General features: G+C 44.7%; 1 protein-coding gene and 1 long non-coding RNA gene across 5 annotated transcripts in view; one reads left to right on the forward strand and one right to left on the reverse strand.

The window, feature by feature from the left end:
* LOC116473634 (uncharacterized) overlaps nt 1-21,514 on the forward strand; it is a 223,686-nt gene that overhangs the window by 48,232 nt on the left and 153,940 nt on the right. The gene's annotated exons all lie outside the window — the stretch shown is intronic.
* Nucleotides 1-21,514, reverse strand: part of ENTPD3 (ectonucleoside triphosphate diphosphohydrolase 3) — a 46,173-nt gene that overhangs the window by 23,129 nt on the left and 1,530 nt on the right. For 2 of the 3 annotated variants that reach the window (XR_009214387.1, XM_058441972.1), the window contains exons 2-4: nt 17,360-17,411; nt 13,324-13,451; nt 4,731-4,848 (exon numbers count right to left, since the gene is read on the reverse strand). Coding sequence is in view for 2 of the 3 variants with exons in the window: in XM_058441972.1 (XP_058297955.1) it covers nt 4,731-4,848; nt 13,324-13,451; nt 17,360-17,411 (298 nt within the window). In the remaining variant the exon portion in view is untranslated. Of the gene's footprint in view, nt 1-4,730; nt 4,849-13,323; nt 13,452-17,359; nt 17,412-18,197; nt 18,272-21,514 lie in introns of those variants that run through there. The other variant, XM_032162000.2, reaches the window with a different exon arrangement.

A 21,514-nucleotide genomic window follows, 5' to 3' on the forward strand; every position in this document is an offset into this window, starting at 1 on the left:
GTCACCAGACAGCCTGTTTACATAAGGTCCATTAAGCCTCCTAGAGGGAAAAGGAGATAGGATTCACAGGCTCCTAGGATACTTGGACTTGGATATTTGGTCCCAGGAGAGGAGCACTGAAATTGCTATTTCAATATGGGGAGAGAGGGTTAAACAGACGGCACAAAACTTACTTGAGGGGAAACAGAAGCCAAAGACACGCACCTCAGCTTGAGCTCCGGCCAACTATTGGCAAAGGATTTTTTTTATTGAAATGAAGTCTCACTCTATCACCCAGGCTGGAGTGCAGTGGCAAGATTTCCACTCACTGCAACTTCTGCCTTCTGGGTTCAAGCAATTCTCCTGCCTCAGTCTCCCGAGTAGCTGGGATTACAGGTGCTCACCACCAAGCCTGGCTAATTTTTGTATTTTTAGTAGAGATGGAGTTTCATCATGTTGGCCAGGCTGGTCTCAAACTCCTTGCCTCAGTTGACCCACCTGCCTCAGCCTCCCAAAGTGCTGGGATTACAGGCATGAGCCGCTGCGCCCAGAGGCAAAGGATGTTTTTTTAATACTATGGTGGCCTGGTTTCTGATGCAACTCTTTGAGGGATTTTAATGGAGGAGATAGTTAAGTTTAGGCTCTAGTGGAGCTTAAGTAATTTTTAGTCACTGGTTTAAAGGAAAGACATTGTGAATGTCCTTTGTGGGGAAAGGCAGCAGCAGGCATGAGTACTGCAGATGAGATGAGATACATGCAGAGAACCCAGCACCTCCAGGGGGTGGCTTCACCACAAGCAGCCAGAGGTACAGACACCAGCACAGAAACAGCCAACAAAGGCAATGAACTCATGGAAAACAGTAGCAATTGGGGGTTGATACCCACCAGAAAGAAATTTCTGAGGGCCTAGGCGTCTGGGAATCCCTGCTGGGTGAGCAAGCATTCATCACCCCCTTCTGTTTGGCCAAGACACAGGAGTCCTGGGAAGTTTGCAAGGGAGGAACCAGAAACCCAAATTATCCTTGGAGAAGCCACAAGTCTTTGAGGGGATGACACTTGCTGACCTTCAACTCTGTAATTTAAGCTTTAGTTTGTGGTCTTCTGTTCGTTCAGAGTATATATGGATCCCTGAGGCTACTGTGATCAAAGAAGGGAAGATCCATTTATGGATGTGCTGTGGCCTCCATGACTCTGTGCCTCCTCAAATCACATATACGATCCAGGGTGGGCCAAGGAACCCTTCCCCTGAGGGACTGCCATAACACCTCCCCATGTAAGTCTTATTTTTCCCCACAGTCGTAAGGCCATCAGGACTAACTTGGTTGAATTGCCCTCCTGGGTCTAAAGACAGAGATCTTGTAACTGTGGGACAAAGTACCAAGTGGCAAGAGGATCCACCAGGAGCTCTGGATTGTGGTGCCCCATGAATAACAGTTAATGCTTATTGAGCACTTACTGTATGCCAGGCATTTCTTTCATAATATTATGTCATTTAATCTTCAAATCACTCCTATGGGGTAGATATAACTATTATTATGTTTTTTACTTTAGAGATGAGGAAGTCAAGAGTCAGAGAGGTTAGATAACTTTCCAGGGTTCACACAGTAGGGATGAGGTGAAGTCTCAATCTCGATCCTACACTATCTTCCCTTTCCTCGGAGCACATAGTCTCTGTCTTTGAAAGGAGCAGCCTGCTGCCCTATTTCATGGTTGAAGGTGAGGAAATGGCTCAGGCATTACCTGAGCAGATAGACGATCGCTGGTTGAGGTCAGAGCAAGGCTACAGCTGCCTGCATCTTGTGGATAACAGTCCAAGCAATACTCAGAAAATATCCACTGGGTGCAGTGGGCTCACACCTGTAATCTCAGCACTTTGGGAGGCTGAGGCAGGAGGATGGCTTGAGCCCAGAATTTCAAGACCAGCCTGGGCAACATAGTGAGACCCCGTCTCTACAAAAAATAAAATTAGCCAGATGTGGTGTCACTGTCTGTAGTCCCAGCTACTCAGGAGGCTGAGATAGGAAGACTGCTTGAACCCAGGAAGTCTAGGCTGCAGCGAGCCATGATTGTGCCACTGCACTCCAGCCTGGAAGACAGAGTGAAACCCTATCTCAAAAAAAAAAAGGAAAATATCCAAGTCCCCTGTGTGGTGAATCCAAAACTGTGCCGTGCAAATACCCCTTCAAATAGACTTATTGTCCCAGCTGTCAGCTTCTTCAGAGTTTGTCTGAGCTGCAGAGAGCTGCCTTGCTCAAGATCTTGCTCTTTCCAGGGTGGCAAACATCCAAGAGTGGCAGCAACAGGGGGTATTACAGCCAAGCCACTTTACACCATTTCAACCCAGTGCAGCATAACAGATCAGCTGAAGCTTCATCAGGCCTGAGTTGAAGTTTGACTTCTCTTTTTTTTCCCAATCCTTCTTTCTGCCCGCTTTCTGCTATAATAGTGCATCTCTAATAACCACCTTGCATTCCATAATCTGTCTCTACATCTGCTTCTGGAGAGCCTAACCTGGAACACCTGTGCATCAGGATGGGCAAGCTCCTGGTTGCCCTCCTCAGAGGGAAGATGATCAGAATTCACTCTAATTATCCAAAGAAGACTCTTGGTCTCCCAGTGAGAAAGACTAACTCTGCTTCCCAAGTTTTTCAATGCCATGATCTCCATGAACTTATAATGTTTTGGCAGCTCACGGAGGGAAACAAAGGAGGCTGCTTGGGCCGGGAGGACAGGTCTGGAGTCTCTAACCTGTTGTCCTGTGGGCTCAAGGATACACTGGGCACATTCAGAACACCCTGGTTGGGAGGCTACAGGCCAACTGAAGATCCTGATGCTCGAACGAGGAAGATAAGTGGCTTTGAAAAAGGCTTACACATATACACACTCCCTAACTAGGCTCGATTACTTGGACTAATTACTTAATTGTAAAAGGCAAAATTATAACACTTTTCATAGAAAAATGTCTGTATGACCTCAAGATAGAAAAGGATTTCTTAAATAAAACATACAAAAGAGCAAGCCACAAAAAGGAATATTGATGGTTGTATTTACATAAGAATCAAGAACTTCTCTTCATCAAGAGACATCGCAAAGAAACTGAAAAGACAAACTACAAACTGAGAAGATATTAGCAGTAATATGATAATAATGGCAAATAATTCATATTTAGAATATTTATAAAGATTTCAATGAATTAGTAAGAAAAATTCAACAATTCAATAGAAAAATGAACAAAAGACATGAACATGCATTTCACAGAAAACAGAAATGCCTATAAATATATGGAAAGATATTAAGTTTTATTAGTAACCAAGAAAATATAAATGCCCGTCAACAAGGAAAAATGAGGCCGGGCCTGGTGGCTCACACCTGTAATCCCAGCACTTTGGGAGGCCGAGGCAGGTGGATCAGTTGAGGTCAGGAGTTTGAGGCCAGCCTGGCCAACATGGTAAAACCCCATCTATACTAAAAATACAAAAATTAGCCAGGCATGGTGGCAGGCACCTGTAATCCCGGCTGCTTGGGAGGCCGAGGCAGGAGAATCACTTGAACCCAGGAGGCAGAGATTGCAGTGAGCCAAGATTATGCCACTGCACTCCAGCCTGGGCAACAGAGTAAGACTCTGTCTCAAAAAAAAAAAAAGAAAAGAAAAGGAAATGAGCAAGACAGTTACTCATATCAACACAGAAGATGAATCTTAAAAACCCAATGTTGTTAGTGAACAAAGCAAATACAGCATAAAATATGTTGATTCCATTTATATAAATACATGTTTGATTTTGTTTTAAAAAACAGAAACACTGCATACATAAGACAAAACTATAAAGAACAAAGAAACAGTTCATATAAAACTCAGAATATGTTGTGGAAAAGGCAGGGAGCTGCATGGTGGATCATTAATTATCATTGCTGATAATACTCCATTTCAGGGGTTGGCACTCCATGGGCCAAACCCAGTATACCACCTTTTTTTTTGTAGAGCCTGTGAGCTAAGAGAGTTTTTACACTTTTTAATGGTGGGAAAACATTTACAAGAAGAATTACATTTCATGATGTGAGAATTATATGAAATTCAAAATTTCAGTGTCCATAAATAAAGCTTTACTGGAACAGAGCCATATCCATTTGTTTACATATTGTCATTCTCTGTCTGCATCGCCATCAATACACAGGACTACTCCTTAACACTGTTGGAAGACAGCTTTCCATGTGTCCCTTGTGTTTCCCTCCACAGCAAAAGGCAGGCATGCTCACTGCCCATTATAAATGCTTCCCTAAAATCCCAGATTTCCTTTCCTATGACAGAACCTATTGCATGAGTGCATACTATCTGTCCCTCTTTCCATCATCCTGGGCAAATTGGGAATCAGAACCAGTATAAGAAAATGCTGATATGCTGGGCTACTCCTGTGAGTAACAAATTGTCCTTTATTTCTGACCCAGGAGTCTTATGTCTTCCAGGACCCATGAAAATATGGCAGGGTAAAATCTCAGACCATTCACAGTTCTTGACGCCACCCCTCCCATGTATACAGATGAAAAAACTGAGGCCCAGAGAAGGGAAGTGACTAGAGCAAGTTTATTCCACTGATGAGTAGCAGCACTAGCACAAGATCTCCTATTTCCTGACTCCCAGTCCAATGCTCATTCCCTGCCTCCAAGCAACATCTCAGGACCTCTTCAGGCCTCCAGAACACTTAGAACTCTACCTTGCTTCCCATTGCGACTCCCAGACACACTTCAGTCCTTACCTTTCACACTACATTTGAAGATTTGACTGACCACTCCGGTATTATTCTCTTTCTCTGCTGGCCATTGATACACGTAGACTGTGGTTCTAGAAGACCCGGCATCCAGCACAATACCATACTGAATAAAAAGGGAAAGGGAGAGTCAGAAATGGGCGGGACTCCTCTGAGGACTGCTTTCTCAGTGGGCCACTGAGAACCCTGAGTACCTTAATCCACACTGCTTCGCTTAGGGAAGGGCTGATCAATAAGAAAAACTGTTTTCCCCAAACCAATTTTGTCTCCTTGGATTGTGAGGGAAGGGGATGAAGAAAGGTAGGGCAGGTTCTAGGAAATAATTATCACTTTGCAATGCATTAGAATCACCTGGAGAGCTTAAAAAATCCCCCAATGCCAAGTTTACACCCCATACCAATTAAATCAGAATCTCTGAGAGTGGACTCAGGCATCAACAGGTTTTAAAAGTCCCAGGTGAGTCCAACACTCAGCCAATGTTGAGAATTGTACTTCATGGATCTTGCATACAGTCTAGTTGCCTGATTCTTCCTCATTCAGACCTCTAGGGGGAGGTACAAAAGCCATCTTCGTCTCAGACGGAAAATGAATAGTCACCTAGATGCCCTCTATTTCCAAACTTCTAGGCTTCTCAGTCTAAAAATAAACAACCAAAATAAAAGCATAGGAAGAAGCTATAAGAAGTTTTACACAGGGTAGAGGCATTTCCTTTTTTCTTTTTTTTTTTGAGATGGAGTTCCATTCTTGTTGCCCAGGCTGGAGTGCAATGGCACGATCTCGGCTCACTGCAACCTCTGCCTCCCAGGTTCAAGTGATTCTCCTGCCTCAGCCTCCCAAGTAGCTGGGATTACAGGTGCCCGCCACCATCCCTGGCTAATTTTTGTGTTTTTAGTAGAGATGAGGTTTCACCATGTTGGGCAGGCTGGTCTCAAACTCCCGACCTCAAGTGATCCACCCGCCTTGGCCTCCCAAAGTGCTGGGATTACAGGCATGAGCTACCGCGCCTGGCTGAGGCATGTTAATACCTGCATCAGTGCTCAGAATTAAAGTATTCATAATTAAGGAGAAAAAAAGCAAAATAAAAAAATTGACGTATTGATCACACTTTGGCAATGTGTATGTCAACAAATGAACAGGCAGGTGTTGCTGGGCAGTGCTGGGGCTGGCTGTGTGCAGGAGAGTAGGCTGAGAGTCCTGGACCAATTTGCCCAGGCTCTGGACCAAACCTGACGAGGAAAGAGCATGTATTAGTAGCCTATAGAGTTTGGAATTAGCAATGCATACCTAAGCCCAGTATCTGTTTGTGCTCAGAGTCATCCCAGGGCATCCAGAGGCCTTCAGGGTGGCCTGAAGTCTCCCACTCCACCACCTTTGGGTTAACCTAGCCTGTCCCACAGAATATGATGAAGTTGGGTCGGGAAGCAGGCTGACTCAGACGGATTCTCAATTTTATGATGCTGGCCTGGGTAAGTTGCCTAACCTTTCTGGGTTCCCTCATCTTTAGAGGACTTACTTGCAGAAGTAAATAGAAGGCTATATGCCTGATGCTTAATGACTACTCATAAATATAGGCTATTAGCATATCTAGAAATGCCAGTCAGGCAAAATAAACAAATAAAATCACAAAACAAGAAAAACAGAAAAGAAAACAAAGCATCCCTCAAATCCAACTATTGCATTAGCCCTTGTTGTATCTTTTCTAATGATATATGTATATTTGTATCTGGATATATACATATATCATTGTATATATGCAGTGTGCCATCAATGACTCACTGCAGCCTCAACTTCTCAGGCTCAATCGATTCTCAGCCCCAGCTTCTCGAGTAGCTGGATTACAGGTGTGCACCATCACACCTGGCTAATTTTTGTATTTTTTGTAAAGACAGGGTTTCGCCGTGTTTCCCAGCCTGGTCTCGAACTCCTGGACTCAAGCGATTCACCCACCTCGGCCTCCCAAAATGCTGCTGGTATTACAGTCATGAGCTACCGCATCTGGCCATGCAATGCTCTTTTCTTAAAAGTATATCATGAACATGTCTTCCTGACAGTAGAAACAGATTGATATCACCATTTTCATACATTCATTATATTCACTGTCAGATACAGAGTAATTTAACCAATTTCCTGATCCTATACATTTAGGAGGTTTCCAACTTTTTATTATCTATATTACAAATGCTTGTTTTGTTTGAAATGGAACCAAATTTTTAAAAAGTTGCTCCAGCTCCTGAATCATAGCGTCTCCATTATTTTGAAATAGAACATCTGTGTTCACTGGTATGTGAACTTGGACAGCTTCTTAATCTCAGCCCTTCAGTATGATGAATGTTGATCAGGATCCTGACCTGACATCCCTCATGGGGAACAAGGGTGGCATTGTTCATAATCTGTCACAGTTAGAGACTCTCAGGGAGATTAAAGCACAGGTTGAAACTGAAGGCAAGAAGGAAACCAGGCACTAAACTAAAGAGGTCCGTTCCTCTGTATTCTTGGTCTGCTTTCTTTCCTCCCTCCTGCTGCTGACCTGATCACCACCACTCCAACCCGCCCTGCCACGCCGGGTGCTGACCCATAAAACGAGGAGAGAGAGAATAGGAGAAAAACTATCACCTTCCTTTCCTCAAATCTTTATTCCAACCCTTCAAAAAGGGTGTATGAAGCTCAGGGCTGCTGGGCCAAGATCAGAGAGAAGGAAGAGTATCCATTCTCATTAGTAACTCCAACTGGGATCCAGCTTTCACTAGGGTCTGCAGCAGCCAGACTTTGCTCTATGAGACTGGAGAAATGGCTGTCCCTCCGGCACCTGCTGATATAGGCCCACCTCTACCGACTCACACTGATCTAGCCCTACCATCATTCACTGACATTTTCAAAGGTGGGAAAAATGTCTTTAACCAGTTTTCAGAGCTCTTTTGCCTAAACAGTGAAACTCAGTGTGATTCTTTTGGGGGAGAAGGGATGGGAATGAATTTCAGTTCAGCTGGCCAGGTGATGTTCGGATAAAAAGTAGTAAGTAATCCTCTGTCTAATGCAGTGTGAGAAAAAACCATGGCTCAAATGTGGATCTGAAGACAGTGGATTAACTGAAAGGAAACAATCTTTCAGTTTAGAAATGTATAGAATCAGGAAACTGGCTAAATTACTCTGTATCTAACAGTGAATGCAATTAATGTTAACTGAAAGGGCCAGTCTCCTTGGTCCAACACTTAAGGATTGTGTGATCTGTCTAAAGCAATAGCAAAAGCAGAATCATAAGGTCAACTTTCTTAGATTTGTTTATTATTATTATCATTATTACTATGATAATAAATAGTAGTAGTAATAAACCTTGTCTTGCACTTATTCTAGGCACTGCAGAAAGTGCTTTGTGTTATTGCCTGTATAAGACATATGTTATCATATCATATCATATACCATTCGACACATGGGCAAACTGAGGCTTACAGTAGTACGTAAGTGCCCAAGATCACAGACCTGGGATCAAGCCTGAGTCTAACGGACTCTAAAACCTGTACTCATAGCCATGATGTTTTCACTGAGCTCCAAGGAAACCAAGTCTAATGGCATGACTGTTCAGTAAGCAGGTGCATTGCAGACTTTCTTATTTAAACAAAAAGTCCCTTGAAAGTAAAGTCTTAGTTAACGGGTGTGCAGATCTGGCTGGAGGAGAAGAGAAGAAGTAGACCAGGGCGGGCTACAAGGGACCAGAAATACAGGCTGATGAGCAAGGCTCAATGAGGGTTAAAAGGGAATGATTTAAACACAGACTGGGCCAGTGGTTTTGCTTTGGAGAGTAATGGCTGAGCATGGGAGTGCAGACTAAAATGGCTTATGATCTTGGACCCAGTATGGGGAACTAATGTGGGCTGAGGAGGTCACAGTGGAAAAGCCCATCCTCAAAACCTTTAGACTGTGCAGAACCCATCTTCAACAGTGACATCACATGGCTGCGAGAGGCAGTACAATAGTATTGATCACTGGACTGAGAAGCTCTAAAGTTCTTGGATGGTTATGATTAGGGGTAGGGAGGGCGAAGCCTCAGGAGGAAGGTATTGGACTTCATGATGATAAAGCGGGGAAGTGGGGGTCGAGTGAAAATTACAAGTGATGGCATCATGTTTACTCTTCAAGCTTGTGGAGCAAGTCAGACCAGTAACACAAGGGACTCAGACATTTTCGCCCCTTGACTGCGTTTTAATAGTTCTGCCCATAACCTCACATAAACCAGGGTTAGGCAAGCCAAGGTTAGATTTAATAGCCAGATATGACCTTGCATGAGAGTCCTCTGTAACATTTCAGAGCCCTCCAGACAGGCTGTTGTAGAGCTGGCCCTTTAGAACCAACTGTCAGCTGCACACGAAAGCAAAACAGGGCTCATGGTTAAAAAAATAAACATAACAAATAATTTAAAATCCTGCATAGTTGTTCAACTTCATCACCTGCAATCCTCTTCAAAACAAAAAAAGAGAGCTCTCTCCATATCCTGAGAAAAACTGCATGTGGAACACTCTCTTCCAAAGCTGTCATTCTGTTTCTGGTTCAACTGGCCCAGAACATCTGTCTTTTCTCACATTTAATCCACCCAATTAAGAAGAATGGACCTTCTGAGCTCATCTTCCTGTGTTTTACAATTTCCTGTCCCTTGCAATGATGGCTAGGGTCTGTTAGCAAGATTCAGAAGAGATTTAAAATCCCCTCTTTGAACTGCCTGCTGATTGGTGGAGGGTGTGTCTCCTGATTCCTCCAAACCCTTGTTTAAGGACACTGTTGTATGTTCTCTTTTCTTTCCTTTACACCAGTTCTGCTATTTTCAATCTGTGTAACTATGGGAAGCTATTTGCCCTTTCTTTTCCTGTTTGCTCATCTGCAAGAAAAGGATAATAATATTATTTACATGGAGTAGTCACTGGCAATTCTCTGCCCACATCCCCTCAGGGCTTACTACTGTGATGTACAACCATCCATCTTCCACCTGCCTGAAGGCTTAACTAGTGGCCTGAGTCTACCTGATCACAAAATATGCCAGAAGGACTAGAGAGTTAACATCCAGGGAGCAGCCTCTCAGCTAATGACTGATGGAAGTTGGTGAATAAATATGCCCTTGACTGGGATATCTGGGAGGCACATGCCTGTATGCCCCTTGATATGGGACACCTTTGAGGTCTCTGTACCAGCTCACAGGGACCCAAGCAGGACTGAGTCCCAGTTGCCCACAGTGCTGACCTGCTGCATAACAGGCCCTCTCTTGGCTGCCTGACCCATCTCAGTTCCCTAGTCCCTCACCAGTGTTTCCTGGGATCATCCCCAGATGATCTACTTGCACGTATGTCTTTGACTTGGAGAGCCCAACCTAAGACAGTAGCATTCAACATGTGTGCTTTTCTCCTTCAACAGTGCCCTCTAGACTGCCCAGGGATCTATTTTTCTCTACTCATTTTACTAGTCTTCCATTTGATTCCTCCATGTCCCTCCAGTGTGAACAGAGGACTTGCCTGTTACTGTCCAGAACAAGTAGAAGCCATCAGCTGGCAACTGCCTTAACCAGCCCATTTCTAACATTTGTAGGATTAGAGACAAAATTTTATGAATACAGGCTTCTGCCCTGTCCCTTTCCCAAACCTGTTCTCACAGAATAAAGAGCCCATGCACCTGTGTGTGGACAGTTCAGACCACACAGCTATGCTCTGTTTACACTCCCTGTAAGCAGCTGCCTCTTGGCCACCCCTCAGACCACTGGTGATGTCCACCTTCTGGAGGTCAGACCCTATATTCTGAAGTCTTGGGCACCACAGTGTGTTCTAGAAGGGGAAGCATGGGCTCTGGGTAAACATATTCGTTTGGGTCATAGAGAGAGATAAGCCTGAAGTGCAGCTAGAGCTGGTCTTTCTGAAATGTGGGGCCGAGGGCAGGCAGCCCAGCTATTAGGGTCTAAAGGTGGTACTAGGCTTAACTCCTCTCCCTCAATTCAACAAACCTTCCCGCATCTGCATCCATTCTCCCTACCTTCCGTCCTGTGCAAAGCAGGAAGTGTTCTCTGATCTAAGGCCAATCCCTTCCCTCCACTTGGGATCTCCATTCAGAACTCAGGGTCAGGGAGAAGTGGGAGGCAGTGGCCTTGGGAACAAAAGGGACCAGGTTTCAGTTATGGACCTGTCATTCACTGACCAAACCTGTATTTTCTTACTTTCAAAATGGCAGTCATGGTGCTCGCTTTGCCCACCTTCTGTGGTTGGCATAAGAACTAAGTGACATAATCAGGGAAAAGTGCTCACTTAACTGAATAGCACTATACAAAGTGTTAAGAGATATTACTCTTAGTTGCGGCTGGGCGCAGTGGCTCATGCCTATAATCCCAGCACTCTGTGAGGCTGAGGTGGGTGGATCACCTGAGGTCAGGAGTTCAAGACTAGCCTGGCCAACACGGTGAAACCCTGTCTGTACTAAAAATACAACAAAAAAAATTAGCTGGGCGTGGTGGTGGGCACCTGTGATCCTAGCTACTTGGGAGGCTGAGGCAGTAGAATAGCTTGAAATGTGGAGGCAGAGGTTGCGGTGAGCCAAGATCGCGCCACTGCACTCCAGCCTAGGTGACAGAGCAAGACTCCATCTCACAAAATAATAATGATAAAATAAAAAATAAAAAATATATTACTCTTAGTTGCAGTTCCAATTTTTTTTTTTTTTTTTTTTTTTTTGAGACAGAGTCTTGCTCTGTTGCCCAGGCTGGAATGCAGTGGCAAGATCTCGGCTCACTGCAAGCTCCGCCTCCCGGGTTCACGCCATTCTCCTGCCTCAGCCTCCCGAGTAGCTGGGACTACAGGCGCCCACCACCACGCCCGGCTAATTTTTTGTATTTTTAGTAGAGACGGGGTTTCACCATGATAGCCAGAATGGTCTCAATCTCCTGACCTCGTGATCTGCCCGCCTCGGCCTCCCAAAGTCCCAATTTTATATACAGTAGTTTATAGAAGGCAGTGCCTGGAGCTTGGGAAAACAGCTTCTTTTAGGCCTCAGCTAGTATCTTTGGACAACCGGGTAATTTGCTTTCTTCTCATTATTGGGTGATTGCATAAGGGTTTGTTTTTTTTTTTAATTCACGTTATTCATGAGGGCTGAGTTTCTTAAATAAAATATCCTATCAAGGAACTAAATGCTATTATATTATCTAATGGAGATTTTACTCTAATCTTTTAGAAAAGCTGCCTTAGAATGTTAGCTCAAACCCATCCTTAGAGTCCAAAACAATATTAGTTTCTTTTCTTTTAAAAATGTCTATGTATTTCAAATATTACCTTTAAATAGTCACTAACAGCAGGAAGATATGGAAAAGACTTGTGAGGTCAAGTGTAAATGTTAAATGAGATTCAAAGAACATGGCTGAATTACCTGGTCCCTATGGCACAGCTAAGAAGGGTTTGTGCATTCTTAATGAGTCAAAAAACAAGAGTTATAAAACAGAGACTATAAATGGACCTCAAAGCCTAAAATATGTACTATTTGGCCCTTTATGAGAAATGTTTGCTGACCCCTACCCAAAATGATTGAAGGACTCATCAACTTGCTTCACCTTTCCTTTGTCAGCCTCTCATGGAATTACCTCCTGTCTCCAAGGGCACCCTCAGAGCCAAGCCTGGGGATATATTATGATTCTGAACCTAAAGATCATTTGGGGATGGACTTGTTGAGAGCTGAGAGGGGCCTCTGGGACTAAGCACAAGGTCCTGAGTAATTTTTTTTTTTTTTTGCGGGGGGGTTGTTGAGAGAAGTGTTGGAAGGATCACAGCACACGTTCTAGACTCAAGAGTAGTAGCACAAATAGAGCTCAAGGAGACCTTCTCAAGTTCTTGATTTTTTTGTTCACTCAGCCTAGGCTAGAAGAGGTGCCTGGGTCTCCTGGTCTTGACTTATTTTTTCCTTTTTTTGGAAAAATTTCTTTTTGGTAGAGATGGAGTCTCTCTGTATTGCCCAGGTTGGTCTTGAACTCCTGGGCTCAAGCAATCCTTCTTCCTCGGCCTCTCAAAATGCTGGAATTACAGACATGAGCCACTGTGCTCAGCCTTGGTCTTTACTCATTATCAGGGTTGTGTGGTTGGGAGAACAGATAAACTGGTCAAAATGGAAACTGCACTAACTGGTAAACATTTTTTTTTGATAGAGACGGGTTTCACCATGTTGCCCAGGCTAGTCTCGAACTCCTGGACTCAAGCGGTCCACCTGCCTCAGCCTCCCAAAGTGCCAGGATTACAGGCGTGAGCCACCGCACCTGGCTGAACTGGTAAATCTTTGATAGCCATCTGCAACTCTTGGTTACAAATTTTAGCTTTGAAGTCAGAAGTCAAAGCAAGACTACACAGTCCTTGGAGAAGGTGTCAGTCACTACCCTCTATTTGTAGCCTCAAATATCACAAACCCAGCATGTCCAGACCTTCTGTCTCGCATCTTACGCTACCTTCTCTTGGCTCCAGCCAGAGATGGGGGGAAAGGATTTTCTGCTCTTCTAACTCGTGGTTTTGGAATAATTGATTTCTTCCCCTTTATGTTCATTTCTTCCCTTTGTTGCCAGTCCCTTCACACTTACCTTCAGTCCTGGAGGGAGGACCTCTTGCTTGTGGATCTGGATGACAGTGATACTCACAAGCACCACAATACTCACAAGCAAGACCACCAAGGCAGTGATGATTGGAGTTCGGTAGAGGGCCTTGAGGCCTAAAATGAGAAGACCCAGGAGACACTTGAGGGGAAAGTAAAAACCAGGCACTGGTATTCTTTGTAGAATTGATGGACTGGCCCCATAATCAGGTGCATAAACCACTTTCTTTGGTGTTAGCGAGACCCACACTTCTAAGATGGAGTAGCAAATAAACTCCTCCCCAGTTTTGGGGGAAGGACAAACAATACCTATTTGCCCTTCCTCACAAATTGTGTACTAAAACAGTGTTGCAGGGAGGGTATGCTGATATTTTGGTTATCCCTGAGATGAATTACAATAACATTTGTTTTACTTTTTTCTTTTTCTATTCTTTTTTGTTGAGATGGAGTCTCACTCTATCGCCCAGGTTAGAGTGCTGTGCCGTGATCTCGGCTCATTGCAGCTTCCACCTCCCAGGTTCAAGCGATTCTCCTGCCTCTGCCTCCTGAATAGCTGAGATTACAGGTGCCTGCTACCATGCCAGCCAAGTTTTGTATTTTTAGTAGAGATGGGGTTTCACCATGTTGGCCAGGCTGGTCTCGAACTCCTGGGCTCAAGTGATCTGGCTGCCTTGGTCTCCCAAAGTGCTGGGATTACAGGCGTGAGCCACCATGCCCAGCTAACATTTTTTTTAATGGAGATTCAAAAAATCTATTTTTAAAAAATTAATACAGGTGATAGAATATTTCATTTAAAAATAATCTCAGTTAAAGAAAAAGAAATTAGGCTGGGCAGATGGCTCACCCCTGTAATCCCAGCACTTTGGGAGGCCGAAGTGGGCAGATCACTTGAGGTCAGGAGTTCAAGACCAGCCTGGCCAATATGGTGAAACCCTGTCTCTGCCAAGAAATACAAAAATTAGCCAGGTGTGGTCTCATGCGCCTGTAGTCCCAGCTACTCGGGAGACTGAGGTGGGAGAATTGCTTGAAGCCAGGAAGTGGAGGTTGCAATGAGTCGAGATCAAACTACTACACACCAGCCTGGGTGACAGAATAAGACCTTGTCTCAAAATAAATAAATAAATAAATAAATAAAAATAAAAATAAAATAAATAAAAATTAAAAACAATTAGTACTATACTGAAATGATTTCATTTATTTGAAGTTCTAAATGAGGCAGGTAACAGGAATCAGAATAGTGATTGCCAGGGGGCAGAAGTTGGGGCAGGGATTCACTGGGAAGGAATATGTGGGCACTTTCTTGGGGTAATGGCAATGCGCTATACATTATAAGAGTGTGGAGTATATGGATGTGTGCATTTGTCAAAACTCATCAAACCTTTCAAAGTCCTTTGGAGAAAACTTGAAAATGAAAGCAAATCAGTGTCCTAGGTATAATTTCCCTTTAAAAAAAGATTCTTATAAATTGCCCTTACTATTCTGAATACATAGTTTTAGAAGGCAAGAACACCCAACTTAGGGGCACAACTTAAGATCTATCCATTTCACTGAATAGAAGTTATACCTAGTTTTTTAAAAAGATAAAAGGACATTCAATGAAAATACTGGCTAAATAATAATCTTGGGCTGGGTATAGTGGCTCATGTGTGTAATCCCAGCTTTGGGAGGCTGAGATGGGAAGATGCTTGAGGCCAGGCGTTAGATGCCAGCCTGAGCCACATAGTGAGACCCCATCTCTACAAAAAATGAAAAAATATCAACTGTGCATGAGGGGCACACCTGTAGCCCAAGCTACTCAGGAGGTTGAGGTTGGAGGATCCTTTGAGCCCAGGAGCTCAAGGCTGCAGTGAGCTGTGCCACTATACTCCAGCCTGGCGACAGAGTGAGACCTTGTCTCCAAAAAAATAATAATAATAGTCTTGGTAGAACTATTGGGACATCAACAGAAATGACACCCAAGTGGTTGAAATAAGATGAACACTAGTAGAAAGATCACTAGATTCATCGAATTCCAATATATATCTAATCAATTGGCTATCTAAATGTAAATTAATTAAAATAAAATAAAAATGCAGTCTCTCAATCTTACTAGCCACATTTCCAGTGTTCAATAACCACATGAGGGCTAGTGGCTGCTACATTGGACAGTGCAGCCATATAACATTTTCATCATTATAGGAAGATCAATTGAACAGCAATTCGATAGATCCTGTCTTATTCCAGAACATTATTCCTAGATTGTCATAAGCTATGCTTTACCTCTTCATTATTTCTGTAAGACATTTTCCCAGAAGAAGAACAGGGCGTGTCTATGCACCCACGATATAATTAGATTCAGCCCCCAAATTCAGTCACATCACAACATTTGCTACAGGAGGGCAATCACGCAGTAGGTCTTCATGGCTCAGAACAGCTAACTCTTTCCATCTCAACTGATTCCCCTGCAGTGTAGCTGCAGTCACAGACACTTCTTGGTGTCAAAGTTGGTCACTTAACACCTTAATCCTCCTACCTTGTCATTGAAAGTGTAAACTGGTACAGCATCAATGGAGGGCAATTTGTCAATATTTATGAAAACTACAAATAAGCATGCCATCTGACTCACAATCACACTTTTGAGAAGTTATCCCACAGAACTAGCTCCACATGTGTAAAATGACTTAGACACAAGGTTACTCATTACAGAATTGTGGGTAATAGCAATGGAAAGGAGAGCCAACTGCCATGGAGTTGACCTGCAGAGCATATAAAGAGGTCCTATATCACTTTTCTGTGATTCCAAATAAAAGTACAGGAACCAGTTAATCCACAGAGGCAAACTTTTGCATCAGCTTTCAAAGAATGCATTTGTCAGTGTTAGTTATAGAAGTTTAAGGGATTTTTTTTCCCTCTAACAAAATGTGGTAGAAATTTAATCTGCCAAGTTAAACTTGTCCTTTGGAAGGAATGTTAACAGGTTAGTCTATATGAGTGATGTTACAATCTCTGTGTTAACATTTCAAAGTGTTTTGGGGGAAAACCTGAAAATCAAAGGAAAACAGCTCCTCAAGTGCAATGTCCCTTTACAAAAATAAAAGTTCATATAGATTGCCCTTACTATCCTAAAATCATATTCTTTTGGAAGACAAGAATACCCAATTTAGGGGCATGACTAAAGAATGTCTATCCGTGGGGGAGGAGTGTGTGATATGTATGCAGTTTCCTGACCACAGCTACGTGGCCGGCCTCCTAAGTCTTCTGTGTTTCAGCAGTTTTCAAGTAAAAAGCTATGATTACCTTAAGCAAACCCTTGTCCCAGCAGAAAAGCTTATTACAAAGCAAAATGGATGAGACCAGGTCTTATTCATTCAGGAAATGCAGCCTAGAGCTGTGCTGTCATTAGGGCTGGACAAACATGGTAATTGCAAGGTACCTACCTGAGCGTGGAGAAGCCAGAGCCTTCTGGGCTTCCACATGAGCAACTCCAAAAAGTGCTCTAGAGGCAGGCGGGGCAAGCTTAGAAGTGTGTGTGTGTGTGTGTGTGTGTGTGTGCGCGCGCGCGCACGCTTTTGCCTTTGAGTGTGAGAAAATCCCGCACTTGTGCCTGCAGTATCAACCATAACAACACTGACCCACGGTGAGGGGTGGGGGTGTTGTAGGCACTGTGCCAGCAACATTTGGATGGGAATACAGAAAAGATCCAAGTACTTTACAATTGATCACAGAATCAACAATACAGTATTCTAAAGTAAACCTTACACACAGCTAGGTAAGGGAAACCACAAGGGCCAAATTAATGGATTATACAAACCGGAAAAACCATTTAAGTGAAACATGCATGTTAGTCCTTGTTTTGTGTGGCTTTGATGAAAAGCATTATTTTATTTGAGGAATGCCGGTGGCGAAACCCAGCTGAGTACTGAGTCTCAAACCAATAAAGTTAAACAATCATTTGCAGGGGATATGGATGAAAAACTGTGGGCCGAAGCTGGAATTCTCTTGCGATTTGGCAAAACCACGCTTGCTACCTGCTGAGAGATACTAACCTGCTTGCTCACATGGTTGGCGGGTCAGCACAGTGAACATCTTTTCTCCTAGCTGCAGGTGAGAGAATACAGATGTCAGTAAGTCCACGGCCCCCGGCCTCAGAAGTTTAAAGAACGAGCACAGGTTAAGACAAAACCCATTTTACTTCCTCCAAATCAAAACCTCACCCCGGGAAAGGTCAGCCCAACCCCAGAACTTCAGAGACAGCCCCAAAGCTGGAGCTTAAATTCCATGTCATCTCCCCAAATGCAAGGAAATGAAAAATGGATTTGCTGAAACTTCAAACTGAAAAGATTTTCCGAAAAAAGGCCTTTTTCTGCAGATTGTTCCACCTGTACACACACCCAAGAGAGAACAAATCTTCCCCCTATTATTAGCATTCACAGAGCTGAGGCGGGGCTTTTCTTCAGAACATCAGCATGGAAGGTTTTTGTGTGTTCGTGGATCGCGAGCCTGGAGCCTCTCTTTAAAGCCCCGGAAGGGGAGTCTTTAGCTGCTGGCTGGAAATTGCAAAGGGATGTCGGGGCCCTGGGATCCAGCCCCCACCAGGATCTGGGGTCACCGCTCTGGACTGCGTCTCTGCATAGTCGCAGGCATCTAAGCGCCCAGCACATCTGCGGATCCGTGCCGGCAGTCGGTAAAGACGCGCCCACCCGTCGTGGGCATGACAGGGACCACCTCCCCGCCGCCCAAGGATTTGGGGCTCCCGTGTTTCAGTCTCTTCCTCTGACCCTCTGAGGAAATTCGATTTTGTTTCCTTGCCTCCCAACTCTCAGTCTCACGCAGCACCCCGGATTCCTTCCTTGGCAGCTCAGGCGCCGGGTCCCCTGACCTTACCTGTGCCGAGCCGATTCAGAGAAGGTGACTAGCGCTGCCGCAGAGGCGGCCGGCGGCCAGCGCTAAGGAGGTGTTAGCCCAGGCGCCGGGAGGCGGCGCCGGGTGGGGCGGGGCGGGGGCGGGGCGGCCTCGGCCTGGGACCGCCCCCCGCGTCCGTGTCAAGGCCAACTGCCTCTTCACCTTCTTTTCTGGTTGCTCTCACCTTCACACCCAGCCCTCGATGGAAGGCGAAGGGAGAGAGAGCGCGCCTCTAGCCAAAAGACCGACCCTGCCTGCCCAGAGAGCCTTCTGTCCCCCTCCAGGTCCAAGCCAAACAGCACTTCACCTTTCCTCTTTCAGTTCCCTCCACACTCACCTCTACCTGAAGTCGGAGAGGAGGGAGCCAGGCTTTGCCCTGAGAACCCACTGGAGCCTATGTGGGCGAGGGGGAAGGGAGGTGTCTATTATCTGCCTCCTTCTTGCATCTGTATCAAGACCAAGAACCTTTTGATCTGTCTTCTAGTTACCTCCATTGTCACCCCAACCCTAGGTGGAGGGAAAATGGGGACAAGGCCAGGCAGGGACTGGGCACTCTGTGGGTGTGCATGACCTCATGCGGTCCCCCGGTGGGTGGCTCCTGTGCTCCGTCTCTCCACGGGGTGGAGTGGAGTCAAACACCTGTAATGTTGGGAGCGAGGCCAGTAGGCAGGCTGGCCCCTAGGTCACTTGGGCCTAAAGCACAAAGTATGGCAGGCACATTCCCTTTCATACTTAGCAGAACCGCCTTGGCCATGCCCAGGGACATTCTTGCTGTTTACTGAGCAATGCTCTGCCCTACCCCATTTAATATGGGTGTCATAAGGCCAAAACTCACGACACGTACAGCCCTGAAGAGGCAAATCAGAAAAGATAACAAAAAGGCAGCATGCAGGCTGCAGTGATCCAAACACCCCAGGAGTCTGTCTCAGTGTACAGCAGCAGGCAGCCTCCTGGCTCCTCTGAGTGACCCAGGAGACCCTTGGAGTGATCCCAGCAAGAGGCCTAAGCAGGCTGTGTTTGACCATCCCTCCTTGTGGTTCCTGCATGTCTGGAAGGAAGAGCTGAGTCCCTGGCTATACCTGCCATAGCCTGCTTTCTCCTAGAAATCCACTAATTTTCTGTCCTGTGCAGGTGGGGCCAAAGCCCCTAAGATAAGAAGTCCTTAAGATAGGAATGCCCCTGCTTTGATACCTCTGAGCCCAGAGAGGTGGGCCCCAAGCCTGAGCTATGTGTGTGTGCTTGTGTGTGTGTGTGTGTGTGTGTGTGTGTGCAAGAGCACCATGGTCATTCACCCAGAGTTGGATAGAGGTGGACCCTGTTGGGGGATTGGGACAGGGTCTGCACTGGGGGTGTCAGACATTCAGTGAATACTTGCTGAATTAAAAGACTTGTTTTCTTTGAAAGCTGTGAGCCAATGAAACATAAGGCATATGGCTGGCAGCTGAGGATCCGTCTGCACCTAGGGGGCTGTCAGTACACAAACAGCTGCTGGCAGTTCATCCGGACCCGAGCTCAGTTAGATAGCCCCAGTGGGTGAATGACTAACCTTAGCATCCCCAGTGACTTCCCAGGGGCTGGGAAAAGGTTTCCAGGCCTAATGGCCCTTGAAATGCAGTTAGTGCTGGTGTATAAAAATAACAGAGATCAGTCCATGCCAGCTTTTCTCTCTGCTTGCATCAACCTACAGACCTTGTAAGTGTGAGCATCAGCCTCCTTTGAGAGCCCTGTAGTCTCCAATTGTCCTTTTATTTTTCCAAGCTTTTCTGGAAACTCTCTGCTCCAGGCACTGTGTCAAACTCCTTTGCAGCTTCCAGTGTAGACCTAGTCATTCAAAGGCATTTCCTCATCGACCTTCCACATGCAAGAACACACACATACACACACACAGACACACACACCTTTGTGAGCTTTCCTGATTATAAAATAATACAGATTTGCCCACCAGTATATTGTAAAGCTACAGTAATAAAAACAGTCTGGCTTGGGCACAGGAACATAATGAGAGATCTAAAGAACAAAAAAGATAGGCCACAACAGACTATTGGATATAGGATTATAAGATAAAGAACAGGTTGAAATAACATATTATTCAATAACTGGTATTGAAACTACTGGCTTATTTGGAAAAGGATTCTAATTACTCATCATCCACAAAAATAGATTTTAGGTGGTTTAAAAATTTAAATGTATAAAATAATTTGATGTCCTAAAAAATGTAGAAGAGGTCGGGCGCGGTGGCTCACGCCTGTAATCCCAGCACTTTGGGAGGCCGAGGCGGGCAGATCACGAGGTCAGGAGATCGAGACCATCCTGGTTAACACGGTGAAACCCCGTCTCTACTAAAAATACAAAAAATTAGCCGGGCGCAGTGGTGGGCGCCTGTAGTCCCAGCTACTCGGGGGGCTGAGGCAGGAGAATGGCGTGAACCCAGAAGGCGGAGCTTGCAGTGAGCCGAGATTGCACCACTGCACTCCGGGCTGGGCAAAAGAGTGAGACTCCGTCTCAAAAAAAAAAAAAAAAAAAAAAAAAAAATGTAGAAGAACATTTTTATCATCCTTGGGAAAGAACAGTCTCTTCTACTATGCAGTCAAAGCAGGAAGAGAAATAAAGTCAACAAATTTGAATCCATGAAAATGAAAAACGACTGAATAGAAAGACACCACCCACCACAACAACCCACCCCCCCAAAAAAAGATAAATTCTCAGGAAATAACTAAGAATGTGACAGTAAAGAGTTTAAAACCATAATATATACTAAAGTCTATAGAAAAATATGAATATCTGAAATAGAAAATGGGCAAGTCATATGTACTGGCCAATTTACAAAAGAAATATGAATGGCTGACTAAAATGGCAAAGATGCTTAATCTCATTATTTACCAAAAATTGTCAACTAAAACTTTGGTATATTTAAACAAGATTAAAAAAAAAACGGATTAGCCCTGATTAGCTTAGCAAAGTTTAAAAAGATCTAGGCCAGGCGTGGGGGCTGCTAATCCTAGCACTCTGGGATGCTGAGGTCGGCAGATCACCTGAGGTCATGAGTTCAAGGCCAGCCTCGCCAACATGCTGAAACCCCGTCTCTACCAAAAAATACCAAAATTAGCCAGGTGTGGTGGTGCATGCCTGTCCCAGCTACTCGGGAGGCTGAGGCACGAGAATCGCTTGAATCTGTGAGGTGGAGGCTGCAGTGAGCCGAGGAGCTGAGATCATGCCACTGCACTCTAGCCTGGACTACAGAGCAAGACCCTGTCTCAAAATAATAATAATAATAATAATAATAATAATAATAATAATAA

Source organism: Hylobates moloch, unplaced genomic scaffold (assembly GCF_009828535.3).
Source record: "Hylobates moloch isolate HMO894 unplaced genomic scaffold, HMol_V3 SCAFFOLD_8, whole genome shotgun sequence".
Taxonomy (NCBI): Eukaryota; Metazoa; Chordata; class Mammalia; order Primates; family Hylobatidae; genus Hylobates; species Hylobates moloch.